The following is a 22700-nucleotide window of genomic DNA, read 5'->3' as shown; positions in this document are numbered from 1 at the left end:
CGGCTAAGGACTTTTTCGCAATTACATTGTGGTCGCTGCTTTTTGGTTAATTTTCTAATGACATATAAACAATAGTCGTTTTTATTTGAGACTTATGAATAAAATAACGCAAACTAGACTGCAGAAAATTCTTAAGAATGAAGTTAAATAATACTGAAAAATACATTATTGATGCACTTTTGTGTTTTATATGTAGTAGTATTAACTACTACTATAATCCTTAAATGGAATCCTTAAATTATATATATCTATGTATAGGTATATATAAATGGAACCAAATATAGAACAAGGTATAAAATATCTTTATTATACAATGTTCATTACCATATGTATATTTACGTAATATCAATATAAATAGTTAGTTAGGTTTCGTACATATAATAATTTATTTTTATATTTTGTATTAGATACAAATTGTATAGATGTAAATTAGATTCAGTATTGTATACGTATCTGAAGTTTAATTTGTTCTCTTTTTGGGTTACGGCTTTAAGTGAGAAAGAATTGTTAGGGCCTTCATAGGGATTACATCATATACAATCAGTTAAGATCCGACTTTTCCTTTCTTCTAATCATTATATATGCTGAAATACTACTTGATAAGTATACATAAAATATAGCAGTTTTTTAAGCTACTTATTTATATATCTATTGTTTGGTCTGGTTTGTTTGATTATAGCAAAGCATTTGACGGTTATTTGCTTAAGGTTAAGGGTGCCTCGTGGAGAACTTTCTAAGCAAAACTAACTCTTATGCACGTTACACGTGGGGAAAACCTCGAAAACGCCAATTTAGCCATCCCCGTCGATCCGGATTCGACCCCGGATCGACCTGCCAGAGTTCAACGACTTTACAGCTCAGCCGCTAGTGAGCCACACACACACACACACATCCACACACATATATTAAATAGTATTTACATGTTGTTTATAAAGTATAATTGAGTGCAATTTAATCATAAAGAGTTAGAAAATATTCTACGGAATTACTTCACTTCGTAGACTTTTTGTTAAGCTTCACCATATTTCTTAAAGAGAAGCTCAATGCTAGTTCCATTTCCAAGCTGTTTATGTACCTTATTTTTCATGCTTTGAATTATATTTAGAAAATTATTTCACTTGGTTATAGCTGAAAATGCAGTTTTTTTCTTGAAGAATTTAAGGGTAAGAAGAGAATCATGCCCTTTTCTAATTATTCTTGAAGCATTTAAATTTTTTTTAAAAAGCGCACATTAATACGGATCACTGAACTAAAGTGCTCGATACATGACAGATTAATTAGCTACTAAATTTTGATTTTCCTTGAGTAAAAATGAATTCATCTGCATTCTATAAGAAAGTAAATATTCAAGAAATGGTTTTTTTTTTCCTATTCTGGCAGTCATAATATTTTTCTTAAATATTCTGCTAATTCATATTCAGATATTCCAATCCATTACAATAAGTAATAAATCGATACAGTAAATAAATAATTAAAATCAATTAAATGGAATTTTAATTGCCATTTTCCCTCTGATAAACCCCTCTTTAGAGTTCAATAGCAGTCGATCAGCTTTAGTTGGAGGTTCATTTTTCTTTATGGTATGCTTACGTTATATATGTATGTATTATGCATTGCTCATACTCGTCAGTTGCAGCTTTTAATATTTTTTGGAAAAAAATGAATATGAGAATCCAGAAAATGATTCTTAGCGACGCTAAAACTATTATTACTACGCACTCTCATGCCACAGTGTTTAAAAAAAAATCCCATTGTTTAAAGGTAGATTCTATGCTCATATTTTAGTCTAAAATTAAAAGCTGCGAGTCAAAATTAAGGGGGTTGCTCTTAGAAAGCCTCAATTAGAAGTAGTTATAGGAAATGTTAATCAATACTTATAATTTTACGGATTAAACACTTATTTCCTATTTGATCACGTGTATGGCAAACGGATATTCGTCATTCATAAAGAAAAGAAAGGTGAATCAAAATGCGTTATATTCTTGTTTTTCCAACTGCAAAATCATCTTAAGATACTATCGGATTTAATCTTTAAATTTTTCCAGTAATAATCAGAACAACGGGGCCATTATTCTTAACTATAATTTACTAATGCAAATCCTATTTTGGTTTCAAATGGCTTTCATTAATTACGTTAATGATATACTGATATACTGATACTGAATGAGACCTAAAAACACTTTTTTTAAAAAAATATATCTCCCCTTATGATCCCTGACACAGCCGTTTACTTTCCCCTTCCGTAATTAACGTCAGTCTCCTGCTCTTGACCGCATTTGCCAAGCCACCATTATGAAGACCGCTGAGACAGCTGTGTCAATGAGTTAGGTTTTTGCCTTGAGAACAAACAGCAAAGCACGATACTAGAAAAAAGACCCTCGCAGAGCTATTTTTAGGAAGAAAGATTTTAACGCCTTTAGACAAACTTTTTTTGTACAGCAAAGGCAAGAAGAATTTAAATTAAAGGATGGAGAGAAAATTATCGATGAAGCAATTAAAAGCTCCGATGTAGCAAAGCAGAAACAGAAAATATATTACGATAGAAATAGAAGGGAAATGGAATATACGGTGGGACAGAAAGTATTAAAATTAAAACATTCCTTATCATCCGCACCCGAAAACAGGGTTGTCGTTTTCCTCTTCTCCGGTACTGGTGTTTCTCATGAATCCAAAGTTTTGGCATGTTCGTTCGTAGGTCTTGTTTTCCACCGTTTCGCTAAGCCTGGAGCTTTTCCTGGGTGAATCTGCTTGGTCGGTGATTGCTCTGGCACCTCAATTTGTTTCCTTTTAGTTGTTGGGGGGACTCCAGCTCGGTCTCTGACTTGGCGGAATTCTTTATTCACTTCCAGTATCCTGCAATAAATCCCGTAGAACTTGAAAATCAGTTCTATTATAATAGGGTTAATAATATTTGCAATCACTTGGTGGGCATTTTCGGCCTTTAAATAAAGAGGTGGCTTCTTTTATCCTTTCAATGAGATACATTCCGCAAGAGAAGAAGAGGAAGAATGACCTTGCTTGTTTGCATTAGCTGTACATAAGTCACGTGATATCTGGGGTCATCTGCACATTGTTTGTGTACAAAAGGTATACATAAGTCACGTGCTCAATGAGGTCATCGGAATGTATCTCATTACATACGGCCCTTCAAACCTGGGCTACCCTGTTTTCAAGTGCGGATGATAAGGAATGTTTTAATTTTAATACTTTCTGTCCCACCGCATATTTTATTTCCCTTCTATTTCTATCGTAATATATTTTCTGTTTCTGCCTTGATACATCGGAGCTTTTAATTGCTTCATCGATAATTTTCTGTATATCCTTTAATTTGAATTTTTCATGCCTTTGCTGCACAAAAAACAGTTTGTCTAAAGGCGTTAAAATCTTTCTTCCTAAAAACAGCTCTGCGGGGATCTTTTGTCTAGTGTTGTGCTTTGCTGTTCTCAAGGCAAAAACCTAACTCACTGACACAGCTGTCCCAGCGGTCGTGGCAATTCTTAATGTATCCTCTGATCATTTTTACGATATTTATATTTACGCGTTCCGTAATATTCGATTGCGGTCTATATGATACCATTTTTAGCTGGTGTATGCAAAAATTTTTAAATATAGTACTAACAAATTGTTTGCCATTATCTGATATTACTTTTAGTGGAGCCCTGTATTTTAAAATATACTTATTTAAAAACAAATTTGCGACTATTTTAGCTGAAGCTTATTTAAGGGGGACTATTTCCACCCATTTTGAAAAAGATCTACTATAGTCAACAAATATCTATTTTTATTTATTTTTGTTCTAGGGTACGGTCTGAGAAAATCAAGCCAACAATTTCATTTGGAAGAGTGGTCTTTATGTTTTTTAAATACCCGGCCGGGCCGTAATTAATATCATTTATTAATTGGCTCAAATAACACGACCTGACATGTGCCGTAACCAACCTCTGTAACTGCGGAAAATAAACCGCTTCGTGGACCCTTTGTATGGTTTTTCGCATTCCAGAGTGACCTGCCTCGGGAAATCATGGAGTTCCTCCAAAATATTTAAACGTAGATTCGCTGGAATCACTGGCCGGTATTCTTGATTCTCATTTGTTACCTTCGTATAAAAAAGGTTTTTTTTATCAATTATTTCATAATGAGCTGCCCTATTACGAATAGCTGTCAAGTCTACATGTTCAGAGGAGGAGAGGCGATGAAATCCTACCTGAACTCTGGCAGGCGGGCACTGAAAAAGACGGTGATTTCAACACTAAATGTATGAGCAAATGATTATTGACTTATGACTGACTGATGATTATTGGCTTATTACTGTGCATTGTATTGTTCTGCACTGTGTTTTATGCAGAGTTTAATTTCTAAAATTAAATGTGTCGGAGGCCTATGGTACACCGTCAGGAAAGAGGAACAAGAATAAACACAGTGTCTCACAAAAAAGTTCGTACACTTTAAGAATTCGCAGAAAAGGCTCTGTAACCCGGAAATGAATTCGAATATAATGTTTTTTTTATGTCATTCCCATATGACTTTGAATTAAACCAAACTTTTTAATTTTCAAACACTAAATGTATGACTTATTTTAGTTTTCTAAAATTGAAAATGTAAGGAGGTATAGATAAAATACGCCACAAAAGTGATCGTACTCCAAAATATTTTCGTAAAATGTCATAAATAAAATTATCGTCTACCACATTTTTTTTTTTTTTTCATTTTTGTGAAGTTTAAAAAATTGTTTGGGTTATTTCTTGCTGGCTTGCATCATTATATTTTATTTAATGTTTAAAGATGGGTCGTAGTCGTAAGGAAACAACGAACAGCATTCAAAAATTGATAATTTTTTATCGTAAGGATGGAAATTCGATTCGGATATCGCCAAATTAGTAAATTTATCTTATTCTACGAGGTAGTATGTGGTAAAATGCTTTAAAGAAGAAAATCTGACCCAAAATAAAAGTAAGAAGATGTTGTCCGGCAAAGTGACTCAGCGTGACCAGAGATGTATAGCTAGAAATTCTGTGAAAAATTCATTGAGTATTATAAAGATTTCTACAGAATTTACTGAAACATTTTCTACTCCACTAAAACTGTTCGACGAGTACTCAGATCAGTTGGATTACATGGCCGCTCTGCTCGAAGAAAATTTTTTGAAAGTGCAAGAAATAGACTTTTCTTTTCAAAAATCAATGGTAAATAAGCCCGAAGCATTAGAATCATGTCTTATTTGCAGATGAAAGCAAATTTAACAATTTTGGTTCAGATGGGCGTGAAAATGGAGGGGGGGAATTAGGAGCTGAATCCCAACACCTTGGTTGGTACAGTAAATCATGGCGGTGGAAATGTTCTTGTGTGAGTACGCATGTCAACATCAGGATTAAACAATTTAGCATTCATTGATGGTACAATGAACAATGCTTTTTATTTAAATATGTTAAAAGATAATTTAAAATTATCTGCACAAAATTTGCATATTAGAAAGAACTTTATTTTTTAATCTGAGTAACGATTCGATCACCTCTTGGGTATTTATAATTGTCCACAAGTTCTGAAAACACCACTTTAGTCACCAGACTTAAACCCAACAGAACACATCGGGAGAGAATTGGAAGTTAAAGTACGTTACAAAAAAAAAAATAAAATAAAATAAAATAAATAAATAAATAAATAAAATAAAAAAAAATAAAAAAAATAAAAATAAAAATAAAAAAAAAAAATTAAAAAAAAATAAAATAAAATAAAAAATAAAAATAAAAATAATAGTGAACTTTATGGGCCAGATATTTGAAAGCTATCATAAATACCGCAGTATATACTACAAAATACTAACTGACAAAAATACTACAATATTTATAATATGTGCAGATTTCTTTAAATCATACGAAGCCTTTTGTGATGTAACTTTTCTGCTACTTTTTTTATTGATTTTCCAAAGAAAAAGAGTTTTAATATGTTCATAAAATATTTAACGTAGTTTTGCTAAGAAAATTTTACAGATATTATGAAAAAGTTTTCATTCTAAAATATTAATTTTTATTTTAATGAATAAAGCAATATTTCATTGAAACTCATAAGTGTATGAACACTTTTGTGAGCCACTGTAAATAAATAAAATGACTAATAAAATTATTAATAATTAAAAAATTAAGTATTTCATCATTAAGATAATTAAATAATTAATGATGAAAGTAATTAAATAATTTAGAAATAATAAAATCTAAAGAAATGAATTAAAATTTAATAAGTGATTTTTTTAATATAATTTTATTGCTAAAGATAAAATTTCCACTGAAATTGTTGTTCAGGGCTCGGTGCGCTGCGACTAAAATTATAATTTATCCCTGAAACTAAAAAGTGTACCGCAGTATATATTAAAAAATACTAACTGACAAGAATAGTACAATATTTACTAATATGTGCAGATTTCTTTAAATCATACGAAGACTTTTGTAATGTAATTTTTCTGCTACTTTTTTTTAACTGATTTTCAAAAAAAAAAAAAAAAAAAAGTTTTAATATGAAAGCGTTTAAAAAAAAAAGAGTTTAAACATTTAACGTAGTTTTGCGAAGAAAAATTTACAGATATTGTGAAAAAGTTCTCATTCTAAAATATTAATTTTTATTAATGAATAAAGCAATATTTCATTGAAACTCATTCGTGTACGAACACTTTGGTGAGCCACTGTAAATAAATAAAATGACTGATAAAATTATTAATAATTAAAAAATTAAGTAATTCATCATTAATGATGAAAGTAATTAAATAATTTAGAAATAATAAAATCTAAAGAAATGAATTAAAATTTAATAAGTGATTTTTTTAATATAATTTTATTTCTAAAAATAAAATTTTCGAAATAAAATTTCCACTGAAATTGTAGTTCAGGGGCTCCGGTGAGCTGCGGCTAAAATTATAATTTATCCCTGAACTAAGAAGTACAGGCAATTTGAGCTTTGATTTTATGCAAAAATCATAGTTTGGTAAAAACAGTAAGGCATACCTTGACGCAGATCTGTTTGTATAAAGTTTTTACTGCATGCGTCTGAACTATCCTATAACCTGAGCCACACTTAACCCTATATTGAGATTTTTTTAATTGAATTTGCAAGTGAGAGAGGTCTTCAAGTCCCACATTCAAGGCTAAAGAAGTAACAAATAATCTACTGGTTTGGTCGAAGAGATGGCGCCCTCTGTTGGTAAACATAGAAACCAAACATTGAAGCAGAGAGCAGACCCTGTCAGTACTTTTTGATAGTTAAAATCATTCGATGTTTCAAACCGTAATAATGTTCAGTTACTATTTATTGATATTTGAAATCATTAATGCTTCGAACCGTTAAGTTAATTATTTATGGGAGGTTCAAACTATCTTGTAGTTCAATTCATTCAGTTACCATTATTCATAGTCGAAATTATTCAGTTACTATCTGTCCCTGACTCGAAATGATTCCGGCAGAAATATTTATAAGAAAAAGACTATCTTGGGTCTGCATGTTAAATTTCGACGATTCAGATCAAACAGAGACACAATAATTTATTTCCGATGCCAAAGGTATGGCCATGAACAGCATTTTTGTAATAACGCACCGAGGAGTTTAAAATGTGGTTCCGATCATCTTATTTACAACTTTACTCTGAGCAAAGATGAAAAACCAACCTGTTTGACATGTAAAAAATCGCATATCGCAAATTTTAAAGGTTGCGAATTCTTTCCTAAAATTCGAAATTCCAGAAAGGATGACAGGACAGCTCCTGAACAGCCCAAAGTAATCAAAAAGAAAGCTATAAAGCCTCCCTTCCCAAAAAAACACGCTTTTTCTAAATCAACGAACACTAAATTAATGACTTCAGATAATACTTCTGATTCGACGGATAAGCAAGTTAATTATTTACTTGATAAATTCACTTGATTTTTCAGTAAAATCATAAAATTTGCTATGATTCTCAAATGACTAGAATCGCAAGATGCAAAAATTTAGCTTGCACTGCAGTTTTTATGACTTATTGATAGTTCGAATTGATATTGATAGAATTGATAGAACTAATTCAATTGACTCTAAGTAAGATTAATGTGATTAACTGTACCAGACCTCAACAGATGGCGCCACACCACAGACTCTTCTCAGACTCTACTTCTATTCACAGCCAACTCTATACAGTCTATACAGTCGGCTGTGACTTCTATTGTTATGACGTTTTACTCACTCAAGCCAAAATCCCTTACAAATTCGTTTCTCAAGCCCAGTTATGCTTTGGCTTTTTTCTTCCCTTCATTAGGATTTTTAATTTTTAGTTTATGTATTTTTTCTACTTGCTTATATCTTCTACTTGAATTGAGCAGGAATATAGCTAGAAATTTTCCCTAGCTAATCGCGTCATACAGAGGAACTTCAGTTTTTTTTTTCCATAATTGAAATAGTCGATGAATCGAACCATTCAGTTGTTACTTATAGATAACTGAAATCATTGCATTTTTCAAATTTTTATTTACCATTTTATGTTTTCTTTTCCGTGCGAAACTAACACTTCATATTAAAAATGTAATATCACTGCATATAGAAAAAGGTCTGACATGTATATGGATCTGATGTGGACACAACAGGACATCCTTCTATGGCTTATTAAATTATGCAAATTTTTTGCTGTACTTCATTTAAACTCATTTCCTCATATTATTCAAACTTAATTAACGGATCCCTCAATGCAAGTTGAAGATGACATCAAAAACTGCAGATTTCGATATTAAGCATACCGGTGAGTTTTTATCGTGCGGGAGTCAAACTTCTTATAATTTTATTTTTTCATGATGAATGTGAAACTTTCCAAACATAAATATTATATAAGAACCGGCGGATCCCATTAAAAGTTAGATTTCGTCATTTTTCGATAATTAATTTTAAAAAAAAATTTTTACTTTGCCAAAACATGAATATTTTCGCCATTTAAAATACTTCTGTAACTGAAATTCTATGAAAATAATTGCGCAAATAAAGGCTGCCTAAGGATTTTTAAACCAGGTAAGCATTGGTTGTATATACTATATATATTTCTTTTATGTGTTTTTTATTTTTCCTTTTTGAGCATAATTGCTCCATTTATTACATATCTACTTTGACAGGATTTTAATTTTGACAAGATTTTAATGGCGAAAGAGTTTATTTAATTTACACATTCGAGACAATCCTTGATATTAACTTTTGTATAGGACTTTCAATGTAATTTTCATTTCTGAAAAATTGATTGACTTTTTTAATTCTATTACTTTTCCTTATCATTTGATCATTAGCCTTTTTAGGCCTTTTGATGTTTTTTAATCATTAATATTTTATGTTTCATAATTTTAGGAGTAATATCTTTAAGCACTTTTGTACATTTTGTGGCATAGAAAACGAAAACATGTCGGGAAAAGAAATGAATTTAATGAGACTTTTATTAAAGTTTCAGTTAGTAAAGAATAAAAGATCAATTTAAACGGTTCAAAGTCTCAGTGAGTTCATTAGAACAAAAACATGTATCGTTTCTAAGTTGATGAACTTCGTTTACAAAACTTCAAAACACTTTTATCTTGACAAGGTCTGTTTGATGCTTTAGACAGAGGAGATTAATAGTAATTGTTTTTAGTATTTTCATTATATCTGTAATTTTCCCGTTTTTCAGTAGTAGTGTAATTTAGTTAATAACTTGTCTTATTCTTATCTATTTCATTTTTGCAACGTGTTTAAGGAAAATGATAGGGAAGCTTTTAAATATTTAAATGGCTTTTGTTAGGTTTTATATTTTACACTTAATTGAATATTGATTTTAAAATTTCGCAGCACATGGCGCTTTTTATTTTATTTTAAATTTGTTCTTTCATTTTTTGGCAATTTTTGACTAATTTATTAGGTTTTCATGAATATATATATAGATGTAAAATATAAAATAAATACGATGGCTTTGCTGTTTGCGAACCAGCAACCTTTAATTAATTTTCTGCAATTCAGGATCTTCGCCCTAGACCAGTGCATTCTAGAATATGCTAGCCTATTACATAACCGCTACTATAAATACTGAGTACGCGCCATTTTTCAGTCAGACTGCTTCCTAATATCGCTGATACAAGACCCTGCGCTGTTCTGCCCATCCCTCTTTCCTCTGTTAGAAAATGTGATGACGCATAAAGTTTAAATTCCAGTCGTACATAGTTTAAACTACTATTGAATATGTGATTTGGAGAATTTCATATGAAGTAAAGCATGATCTACGGTGAAAATCGAATTAAAGTTATGGAATAAATATGTGCACCTAACCCTTTCCGGCACGCTACCTTTTAAAGTCGGAGTTTTGATAAAAAATAAAAAAAAGAAAGTAGCAGTCTAATTAGGTCTAGAGTAGTACACAAGTAAAATTTTGTGAAGATAGCATTTATCGTTTTAATTCTGTGGGTGTGCCCAAAGTGGGCACACTGATTGAATAGAGCTTCGAAAAGAGTGCTGAAACGAGCATTGTTGTCAATGAACTGACCGATGAGATGCGGAGAAACAAAGAATACACACTCTCAAATGTCCTAGATTAGCCGTCATTGGCTTTAGTGAATTACAGTTTTTGTTGAAATCGTGTCGTGGTTGAAATTACTACCGTAGCTGGCAAATCTGTCTACTGAATTTTTCATCCTGGGGTTCCACAAACCACCTGCAAATTTAATCATGTCTTCCTCCCATTATACTGTATATGTGTAAAAAATAAGTTTCTGCTATTTGCTTTCCTTCCTGGTGTAAACATTTTAATGTCCAGCAGTGTACTTTTGCTTTTGTCAAAGACAATACAAATGCAGTCTTTCACACCACAGAAATATGTCCAAGAAGGCGTCAATGCATGGTTGGACTGCAACACGTGCGGAAAAACACACAGTCTTTGGAAGAAGCAATGTGTTGCGATTTGAATATTACACATGTCAGCTTCGCGTCTTTAGGCAGCTCACAAGTATAGGTTAGGTGATCTTCACCACATTTGAGGTACATAGATTTGTTGTTACAAAACATTCGACCATGTCCCTAACGTTGACATTTGAAACAACATAATAGGACGAGTACTCTGCCGGTAACATCTTATCTTCACTTGCAGCCTTTGAATGCATTTGAGAGAGCAGATTTTCCTGCCTTCATCCGTGTGGCTTAAGGAAACGGAGAAAACAGGGAGTTTCTCTTCTTTCACGAGAGTTTTTCTGGCGAATTGCTTAATTTTTAAAACCTGAAAGCCTTGTTCTTTAAGCTCCAGCAAGATATCCTCTTCCAGGGTGTCAGCAAGGAGACCTTTGATGACTACTTTGATGGGAGACTGTACTTTACTTCTCAAAGTGCTAAATTGTATTTCTTCTTTCATAAGGCATTGTAAGGCCTTATCTCGCATTGTACTAGACTTTAAGTAAATAGAGATCGTTTCTCTACGCAGTTGTCCCGTTAAGTTCTAAAGTATGGTTAGAAAAAAGGGGGTCTAATATCTTTCCAGGTCCTCTCTGGTCTGGGGCGTTTCTTGTCTTTGCTTTTGGCAGTCTTTTCGGCAGGAATAATTTCCATTTGCACAGGCACGTTCTTTGGATTATGGTTCTTTGGCTTCATCTTCACAAATAGAAAAATCTGGTTTTAACACTTCAAAATTAATAGACTTCGAAATCACTAAAGTAGCTTTCTGGGCGGGAGTAAGCTTTTTTTTTGGGGGGGGGAAGAGCAGACAGGTTTTTTTTTTTTTTTTTTTTTTTTTTTTTCACCATAGGTGTAGAATTCTTCTTCCCATCCTGGGAAGCAGAAGCGTCTGAAATAGAAGTCAGAACTGGAAGTTTTCTGTCAGGATCTCTGAACAGTCGAAAATCGAGAGATTCGTCTCTTGCAGAAATAATGAAATCTAACTCCGCGACTTGAAGCTTATGAGCACTGACCCTGCTAGGGCTAAATCAGCTCTGCATATTAGCAACATTAATCAGCGCGATATGTAAATACCTTTACACTACCTTTTTCGTCAATATTTAACTGTAGTTAAACTTTTCTTGCATGAGCATTTAATAGGAAAATGCTTCGGAATTGGATTACAACGTCACAACTCCGATGAGACCAAGAGTAAAAAAACGAAACGTTTGTTATACTAGATGAGCGAGGGGAAAACATATCTTCATACTCAACAGTTCGAATCTCCGCTCTCATTTGTTCCTTGGTGGACCAGTTTTTAAGCAAAAGATTTAAACGAACGTTAGAAATAAGTGCAATTTGACGCCACAAGTTGGTATATATATTTGTAGATGATAGGGCAAATGTTTCTGATTCTTATTTAACTGACACAAAATTGAATTGTCAAGAATCTTACATAGTCTTAAAATCGATTTTTGTTTTCCGTGGCACTACGTAACTTTATAGACTGGTGGAAGTTTCCTGCTAACACAAAGTTTGATTATGCGATTTCAGATAGAAAAGGAGTTCTCAACGGAGTCGATATTTATTCCCTGTAGATCGATGTAATTTTAAAGAGAATGTCCATGTCCATGTCATACTCCTAATTAATTGGCACTCGGCCCTAAGGAGGATCTTTACCAGTATATGTCTATCGTCTCCCGAGAGGGAATCCTGAAATGAAAAACATTAAAATCCATAAATTTGGTAAATACCTATGCGTCAGGTGCTAGCAGGAGTAGCGCCATTCCTGGCCACTAACGCAGCTGTCACGAAGAGTTACGGCTAATGTGCCGCTATCTGTTGTCAGGAACTGAAAGGTTGGAAATAAGCAATGGCAATAATCTTATGTAGAGGCATTTAATCTTCGTAACCGAAACAACATAATTTCCACTGTACGGAATGCTAACAGCATTTTCTGTGTAGTACTGCTGGTATTGTTAATCCTGTGAGCTACTTTGGTAAGGCTGTTTATTAGTCGGAAAACTTTCTGATCTTCGAATACTTCCATTATTTCGGATATCTATTCTTCTGGTCTTAAAATGTATTTTAGAGCTGAGCTATAATTTAGTTTGGAATTAGTGGGAATATCTGATCTTTTAGTTTCCAATAAATCGGGAAATTCATCTGTCTTGGGAGGAGGAGGTGCAGGTTTATTTATTAATTTTTTTAAATCTCCTTTGGTACACTTCACAGCCTCTGTATGAGTTCACGTGATTTTCTGAACAAAAAATGCACTTGGGTTTTTTGTTTTCATTGAGACTGTAAGTGTTGCTTCGGTGATTGCCACGTTTTCTGGGCGTGTATTTTTCAATAACGATGCTAAAGTTAAAAATATTTTAAGCCGATGTATATTTTCTCCTACAGGATTTCTGTGAAGCTCAACGAAGTAGATGTGCAATAAAATTTTTTGATCATGCATCTTTTTTGGAGAATTGGCGGGATTTGATAACTGAGAAACTTCTTCTAGATAGATCTTCGAGGATTTCCGTTTCAGTAATTATTAGGAATATTTTTGAGTATAATTTTATTGGTAGCGTTAGTATTTATCTGAAAAGTGTCAAACTGAATCCCGATTTTCTTGAGATTTGCTATGTAATTTTGAAAATCTGGGATTTTAGTACAAAGATATATTGCATGATTTTTCATTTCTTAAGGGGGATCAATGATAGTTAAACGGTCGACTGGGGATCTTTAGCGAAATAACAATGGCAATTCTTCTGTTTAAACAAGATACTACGGATACTACTTCTGTTTAAACAAGATAACAAGGTATTTGGTAATAAAATTTATGATTTTATTGATATAAAACTATACCATGAGGCACGAATCCTGTAAAATAAATATAAGGCAAATAAACTACAAAATCTATTTACTTTAAAAATAACTAATGTTTCTTATAATATACTAATGTTTTAAGCAATAAGGGTAATAAGAAAAAAGGAAAATGCAGGAAACACAACGAAAATGTACACAGACAGAAAATACTTGCGAGATACAGAAAAACCTATGCATTTTTTCTTACCCCTATTAGCTGCTGAAATATGTTGACACAAGTTCTGGGCTATTACGTCATCAATTAGGACTCTTTACATTTTACAAGTCGACAAGCTAAGTGTTGTTTTTATTTTTATTATCCCCATCATTGGGCGTAAAAAACTTGCACCCTGTTAACGACGTCCTTCCGGAAAACTGCCCAACAAAATTACACAGTGAAAGGAATATAAGGCTTCATAAAAAAGCGGTACATTAATATTAATTGCTTATGAGTAGATTTTGGTTTTTGTTATACGAATCTGTGCACCGTTATAAGAAAAATAATGATGTTATAAGAAAACTTTAATTACTCCATGCTTATATTTTGGCATTTAAATTTATGGCTTATCAGAACTTGACGGTATCTTTAATTGATTATCAACTGTGCCCAGGAATAGTAACGGCGGTTCAACTCTTGCTATATAAGTATAAAAAGGGCTCTGATTTATCACTGTGCCAGCAAAAATTAAATTTAGTTTTGTATGATTCAAATTGCGCATCAGAAATCAGAAACACTATTGCTACTGTAAATGATATGATAAACTGTTTTTCGTGAATCTGTTCTACTGTAATAGTACGTAATTAATTATCCAACCTCATCTGAGACACATTGGTCTCAGAAATGAAAATGTATCAGCATACTCAAATAACATTTTATAAGTAATCAATTAAGATTATTATTATTATCAGATTTTATAAGTAATCAATAATTTATAAGTAAATTTTACCAGGGTTTGGCAAAATTCTCAAAAAAGGATAATACTTTTACTACGAAAACAATTTAACTCCGCTGCGACGAAATGTGAATTTATCGTGTACTTAAGGACTAATTGCAAAGTATTTGATTCCGCTAGAGACTACGTTCGAAAATTTGCTGTCCAAAAATTTAATATGCATTGTGGATCACATAAAACCCTCGTGACAGAACAAATAAGAAGATACTTTATGATAGGGATGTCGGTTATGATAGGTTTATGATAGGATGATTTTAACTAATTTGCTAGATTTTCACACTATGTACATGACTTTCATTTAATTTTTAACTACTTTCTTACGTTTTAACCTTCGTAATTTCAAACATATCCTTAATTTTAGCTTAATTCCTCTATTTTCTTACCATATATATGAATGCCCCGACTATGCAAATTTTAAATTTATCACTTTTTTCTGCACCAAGTACGAGTATTTCTGCCTTCATGGACAACGTTCAAGTGAAATTACCGATTATTTACGTTACATGCACAAAAGAAATTCCTAAGATAAACATTTTCAGTATCAAATGAGAGATGAATGACCATGAATTTTATCCATTGGTTATTATTTCAGCTCTTGAAATTATGTTTAATCGATATACTTTTATTTCTAGTGCATAATGTTAACACATTTCTTCGAACCTAGAACTTTTATTTCTAGTGCATAATGTTAACACATTTCTTCGAACTCAATTTCCCTAGATAATTGCATATATAGTCTATTTTTCTAATTTCTTATACTAGGATTTTCTTTCGTTAGTGTTAGTTTTCTTTAATTTATTTACCAATTTATTCTCTTATGAATGAAATCTTGTGAAACACTACCATACCTTTACACAACATATATCATTACCAATATACTTATATTTACAGATCGAACCAAAGAAAGAAACAGTAAGAGACATTTTACCAAAATCTCCGCTATATTTTCGAATATTTTAACTTTCATCCATCTCGAATACAGAAATTTATTCATAAATACTGTTACGAATTTGGTATTTAAAAAGCAAATGTTAGTTCAATTATAAATTAAATGGTTTTATTTCTCGCGCAGTGCAGCGCGTGACGAATATTAAAAGAAAGCTAAGCCGGAAAATTGAAAATACAAGAGCGCGTGCATTAAATAAATAAATAACTCTTTTTCATTTCGAGAAAGTACTGGAAAATTCTAGCGCGTGATTTTAAAATGTTATAAAAGGAGGAAAACATCTCAGTTCGTAGTAGTTGCTTAGTTTGTTGTTGTTTAGAAAACTACTGTTGTTGATTGTAGCGAATTCGCGGATTAGCGTTCTTTAGCTGTTTTGAATTACGTTCTATTGGACATTTGAGTAGTTAAAAGAAAACTACTGTGAGATATTGTAATACTGCATGATAATTTGAGAAAATTTAAGCATTTTTGTTGTGATAATAATAAATTTTTGTTCATTTTTCATCGGACTTGTGCATTCATTTCATAACGAACCCGTACGCACGCAACAATTTTTGGTGTCAGAAGTGGGATTTGAATGCCAATAACAAGAGCGATGGAAGAACAATTGAGACAGCTCATTAGTGCTTTTGCTGCATTCCAAGAAAAGATGGAAGCTGGCCAAGCATCATTTAAGGAAGAAATGAAATTGGGCCAGGAATCCGTTAAGGAAGAAATGAAATTGGGCCAGGAATCCGTTAAGGACGAAATGAAAGCCGTTCAAGCTGGTCAAGAAGAAATGAAAAGAGAAATTACTTGCATAATAGAAAATAAATTTGAAGCTATGGAAGGCAGAATTGACGCAGTTGAAAATAAAGTTGGACATATTGAAGAAAGAGTTTCTTCGGTGAAAGAAGAAATAGAAGAAAGAGTTTCTTCTGTAAAAGAACAAATTGATGAGAGAGTTTCTGCAGTTGCCAAAGAAATGGATATTTTAAAGAAATTCGTAGCGTCGGCAGGGAGCAGGAGTGATGATTTTAAATTCTTACCAATGCCTGCTCGTCCACCTCTGAAGCTATCCACATATGATGGGAAGACCTCCTGGCAGGTGTATAAGACACAATTTTCTATCGTGGCGGATGCAAATGGATGGGATTCCCAAGCTAAGGCCTGTCATCTCGCCGCTTCTCTAAGAGCCGACGCAGCGGATATCCTTCAGACTCTTCCCGAAAACAAAAGGTTAGATTTCGAAGCTCTGTCCGGTGCCTTGGAGTTGCGCTTTGGGGAGAAGTGTTTAAAAGACTACAGCAGGCTCCAATTAAAATCTCGTCAACAGAAGCCTACCGAAACACTTCAGGAGCTCGCCGCGGATGTTGAAAGGCTGTCCCATCTCGCCTTTTCGGAATGCCCGACAGAAACAAGGGAAATCCTGTCCTTGCAATACTTTATCGACGGCATCCGAGATACTGAAATACAGAAAGCTCTACGAATGGCGGATGTAAAAGATTTAAAAAGTGCTCTAGTGTACGCCATGAAATTTGAGGCAGCCCAGCAAGCCACTCGTCGAGACCGCTACCCAGTTAGAGCTGTGCGAGTCCATGAGCCAGTGGATCAACTGATGGCTCGTTTAGATGATTTAGCCAGACAAGTCGAAGATTTGATACGGAGTAGGAGCGAGAAGAAAGTGGCTCTAAGGTGTTGGAGATGTGGTAGTGAAGGTCACCTAAGACGGAATTGCAGAACACCCCAGGGTACGGAATATAAAGCAGATGATTTTACCAGACAAGTCAGTGGCTTGAGACGGAACAGAAGTGAAAAGAAACTAATTCTAAAGTGCTGGAACTGCGGAGTTGAAGGCCACATACGAAGAAAGTGCAGACCCCGAGGTACGGAAAATAAGACCATTTCCCAGCAACAACGCAGTAAACAAATTAGTGACCATATCGAGGAACGGAGGTTGCCAGATAGTGAAAAACCTTGTTTTAAAGCTCTTAAAATTTATACAGTGAGTGGCAACAATAACGGACTGTCCATCAATGGGAATATCGATGGAGTTCCTTGCAGTATGATCATTGACACAGGAGCTAATGTTACCATCATTAGGAAAGATTTAGCTGAACAGTTTAAAGATAAACTTATTTGGACGCCATCCTGTGTTACCCTTCAGACTGCGTCTGGTGACAAGATCGACATAACTGGGAAGTTAAACGTAAACATCACGTTTGGAAGTGCCGCCTACCATCACACGGCATATGTGGCGGATATTACAGATCCATGCATACTCGGATTGGACTTTTTAAGGAAATACAATTTTTCCTTAGACTTGAAAAACAACAAACTGCTTTCAGCATCTGGTGACATGACTATCCATCCTCAGAAGAGATCCTCACTTGGAAATGCCGACGCCTTGTCGAAAGACCCAGCTCGGGAAGCCGCCGAAATCATACCGGGGTCGAAAAGAAACGCAAGACTACCATCTATTCTCCATCTCAGAAGCTCTCCGGTCGAGACCTTCGTCTGCCTTGTGACCACGTGTTTGATCGCCATACGGATGCGCCTTCATCGCCTGAGGAACACATCCAAGACGCCCAGGCCCGGTTTGAGGGGATGCACCGTTCTGCACGAAAGCGAGTCAACTTGGCGACGGAGAAAATGAAGACCAGATGCGACACAAGAGCTACTAGACATAGATCCAACAAAGGAGACAAGGTGTGGTTGTGGAACCCGATTCAACGAAAAGGACTGAGTCCTAAATTACAGTCACCTTCGGATGGTCCATATACAGCGCTGAACACGAATGACGTCGTGGTTCGGATCCGTGAGTCTTCGAACTCTTACGACAGGTTAGCTCGTTACTATGGCCATAGTACATAATGTAAGTAATTGTAAATAGTATTAGACCATGGTCCTTTTTGTTTATAAATGTGTATTTGATTTGATTTGTATTTGGTATTTGATTTGCATTTAGTATTTGATTTGTATTTAGTATTTGATTTGCATTTAGTATTTGTTTTATATTTAGTATTTGATAGCATTTGATTTGTTCAAGTTAGTTATTGCATTTATTGTTCATGTTGTTTGATATTGTAATGTAATGTTTATGCCTCAGTTGCATTTATGCCACAGTTGTAAGTTTAGCTTCCTATCCAGGGATTGTACTGCCCGGGACGTGCAGTCCTTGGGAAGGGGGCAGTGTTACGAATTTGGTATTTAAAAAGCAAATGTTAGTTCAATTATAAATTAAATGGTTTTATTTCTCGCGCAGTGCAGCGCGTGACGAATATTAAAAGAAAGCTAAGCCGGAAAATTGAAAATACAAGAGCGCGTGCATTAAATAAATAAATAACTCTTTTTCATTTCGAGAAAGTACTGGAAAATTCTAGCGCGTGATTTTAAAATGTTATAAAAGGAGGAAAACATCTCAGTTCGTAGTAGTTGCTTAGTTTGTTGTTATTTAGAAAACTACTGTTGTTGATTGTAGCGAATTCGCGGATTAGCGTTCTTTAGCTGTTTTGAATTACGTTCTATTGGACATTTGAGTAGTTAAAAGAAAACTACTGTGAGATATTGTAATACTGCATGATAATTTGAGAAAATTTAAGCATTTTTGTTGTGATAATAATAAATTTTTGTTCATTTTTCATCGGACTTGTGCATTCATTTCATAACGAACCCGTACGCACGCAACAATACTCAATACATCAATTAAATATTCCTTACTAATACCCATTTAATGAGGAATAACCCCTTTATAATATAAAATTACATCCAAATAAGTGTTCCATTTTCCTATAATTGTACATATAAATTTACATTATAGGAACTTTCTATGTATGTAATTTAATTAATGCTGTTAAATACTACCTTTTTCTAAGGCGAAAACTCCAAAGATCATTCAACTTTCCAACTCCAAAGACTATTCAAATCATTCATCCTTGCCTGCAGTATTTCCCGCGGTACCGAATACCTATCTTAGAACTATTTTCTTAAGAACTAAATACGAAAGAAATATTGTCCACTGTAGAATATTTACTGTTTTATGCAAAATGAAGATAGAACCTTTACCAAATTTAAGTTCTTTTACCCAGAATTCCAACAAATTTTAGAAAATGTGCTATAGAAAGCAACTTATTTACCTAAACATGAGTTTTAACAGATTTTTATCGGCTTCAGATTTACTATCAGTGGGAAAAACATAAAGTTAACTTCATCTAGCCTTGTCAGTATATACAAAAACTTCATGAATAATTTTGCAGTACAATTAACATTTTAATACTAATTAACTAATTTTAATTAATTTTCAATTAAGATTTAAAAAAGAAAAGAATATTTATGCAACATATTATCAAATTATTCCCAAGCATTATTAAGATAAATGCAATTAAATATCCACGTACACACTACGAAAATCCCATTCATTAGGAACAGTAAAACTTTACCAATGCTAAAATGAAATGTAAAATCTTGCAATGCATTAGTATAAAACCTGAGTAACATATCATTTCCTATAAGCAGTAAACGGTAAAAAAAGAGTATTCTTATGAAGACTTAAGCAGTAAGAGTAATGTAAAGAGATATTCATTTAAAACATAATATGAAACAGTTGACAGCTAAATAAAGATACATTTCAATATACACTGGTGTGCAAAAATTAAGGACGAAGTCGAAAAATTAGCATATCAGCTGAACGAAGAGGCAGAGCGGACAGAAAGACCAATCAGGAGATTAAGTAAGATGATGTACGGTAGCACATGCGCAGATACGCAGGTAGACGTAATGGGGGAGTGTCTGAGTAGTGTAAAGTATGTTGTCGGTGTAAGATCAGTATTTCTTGCAAAGAGATTGCACGCCGTATAGCAGTTAAAATCACACCGAGTTGCTGCCTCAGCGAGAAACGGCGAATAATCAATCTGTTAGACGACATCTGGATGCTTTTACCCGAGGTCGAATCATTGGGAAGTTGGAGGAAGGCCGCAGTGTGACAAGTGTGGCTGCAGAGTTCGGAATTGCTCACAGCATCGTTTCACGACTTTGGAGAAAATTTCAAACTACAGGAATACCTATCCGGGGGTTTAGTAGTGGTCGTCCACGAGGAACCACACCCGCAGATGACCGGTATATTGCCTTACAGGCCAGAAGAAACCGGCGGCAGACAGCGGGAGAAATCGCTAGACACACGACACAGGCGACTGGATGATCGATATCGCGTTTTACCGTGGCCAGAAGACTGCACGTTGGTGGTCTGTTTGCACGACGCCCTGTACGGTGTGTACCTTTAACGCCTGCCCATCGGAGAAGGCGTTCTCTGTGGTGCCGGGAACACCAGAATCGGAGAGACAATGAATGGGGACGAGTACTCTTTACAGATGAGAGCAGATTCAGTCTGAGTAGCGATTCTCATCGCATACTCATCTGGAGAGAGCGGGGAAGCCGCAATCATCCCTCGAACATCATTGAAAGAAACAGGTATGGAGGTGGCGGTGTTCTCGTTTGGGGAGGCATCATGCTTGGTAGTCGTACAGACCTTCACATCTTCGACGCAGGTTCAGTCAACGGGACCCGTTATTGTAACGAGATTCTTCTTCCATATGTGCGTCTTTTTAGAGGCGCTATGGGTCCGCAGTTCCTTTTCATGGACGACAATGCACCATGTCATCGCACAGTATCTGCCGAACAGCTCTTAGAGAGTGAGGATATTGAACGTATGGATTGGCCGGCACGATCTCCGGATCTCAATCCCATCGAGCATGTATGGGATTTTCTAGGCAGACGCTTGGCAGCTCGTACCTTACCACCAATAACGATTCCGGAGCTTCGATTGGCGCTGCAAGACGAATGGGCAGCAATGCCTCAACAACTCATTGACACCCTCATTCTCAGCATGGGCAGACGCTGTGAAACCTGCCTAGCAGTCAGGGGAGATCATATCTCCTGTTAAAGACTGGATGTTTCTTGCTAGACACCCATCGCAGGGATGTTTCGGCCTTCAGTCACATTGCGCTCCATGCTACTTTTTCAATAAAGCTTCTTTTTATCCCTCTGATTTCTCTTTTAGTAAGTGTTGCTTACATTACTCATGTCCTTACGTATTGGGGATCTTACGGTATTAAATGTGTTAATTTGGAAAGCTTTTGTACAAAGTTATATTGAAAAAACCGTCTCGTCCTTAATTTTTGCACACCAGTGTAAATAAAACATTTTTTTTTATTAAAATACATACTTACTAAAACAAAACAATTTTTTTCTCGCAAATTTTCTATTCTTTTACGTAAAGTTGACAATGAAATATTCTTTAAAACATCATCACTGTCATAAATACAACAACAATTGTTTACATAAAGTTTTGAGCAAGTCTTTTAAAGTTCATTGACAATATAGCTTTGTCAGTATTATTCATAGCTTTTTCCTGAGTCGTCTCCATTATACAGGGGTGGCGACGTTGACTTGGATGATCGACCGCACATCCCTCACAGATAAACACCTCGTTGAGACTGGTTAAGTACTCCTAGTAAATAACATTGTTAACTTTCTGCATGCATTGCTCGCTAGTTAAATGTTCCAACTGCTGGCATTTTGATTGCCGTTTTCTTATCTCATGCGGTAAGACATGTTGAAATAGGATAGTCTGTGTTATTTCACTGTATAAATCTAAAAGTTTATCGGTTTGATATGACTCTAATTCAAACAATCTGCTACGAGGCGGAAACCACCGTAGGGACTTTTAAAAATTTCTTGAAGAACACATTGCGCGTTTGCAGAAAATACCGCCAACTGATTATTGGCTATGAAGGATGCTTCAGAATACTTGAAATGAAAGTTTGGTAATTTTTTCATGAAATCATACCTTGTCTCAGGAGTCATACTCACACCCTCAAGAGAAGATCCACAGTTGAAATTATTCGTTTCTGCAAAGTTTTGTATAAGAATTCGAACATTATTATTTCTACTTACAACGATGGAAAGACGAGACATCTGTTCTAATGACCAATAATTGATCACTTCATCATGATTTCGTGATGACTGGTAATGACGACTCAGCCAGTCCTCCTGGGGTATCTCGAGCACCTCATCTTCTAAACATGGTTTCCTTACGC

General features: G+C 34.4%; 2 protein-coding genes across 3 annotated transcripts in view; one reads left to right on the top strand and one right to left on the bottom strand.

Moving 5' to 3' along the window:
* The window catches only part of edl (ETS-domain lacking), a 43615-nt gene extending 36492 nt beyond the window's left edge, over window positions 1-7123 (bottom strand). The window contains exons 1-2 of one of the 2 annotated variants that reach the window (XM_085826952.1): window positions 6993-7082; window positions 2615-2853 (exon numbers count right to left, since the gene is read on the bottom strand). In XM_085826952.1, the coding sequence (XP_085683078.1) occupies window positions 2615-2664 (50 nt within the window). In that variant the 5' untranslated portion in view covers window positions 2665-2853; window positions 6993-7082. Of the gene's footprint in view, window positions 1-2614; window positions 2854-6992 lie in introns of both variants that reach the window. The other variant, XM_035369764.2, reaches the window with a different exon arrangement.
* LOC146994177 (uncharacterized) overlaps window positions 1-22700 on the top strand; it is a 269374-nt gene that overhangs the window by 30185 nt on the left and 216489 nt on the right. The window lies entirely within an intron of this gene.

The sequence above is a fragment of the Stegodyphus dumicola genome, chromosome 11, assembly GCF_044657685.1.
Source record: "Stegodyphus dumicola isolate Sdum_Otavi_A_Nest chromosome 11, ASM4465768v1".
NCBI classification, from domain to species: Eukaryota; Metazoa; Arthropoda; class Arachnida; order Araneae; family Eresidae; genus Stegodyphus; species Stegodyphus dumicola.
This window is presented reverse-complemented; position numbering and strand designations above follow the sequence as displayed.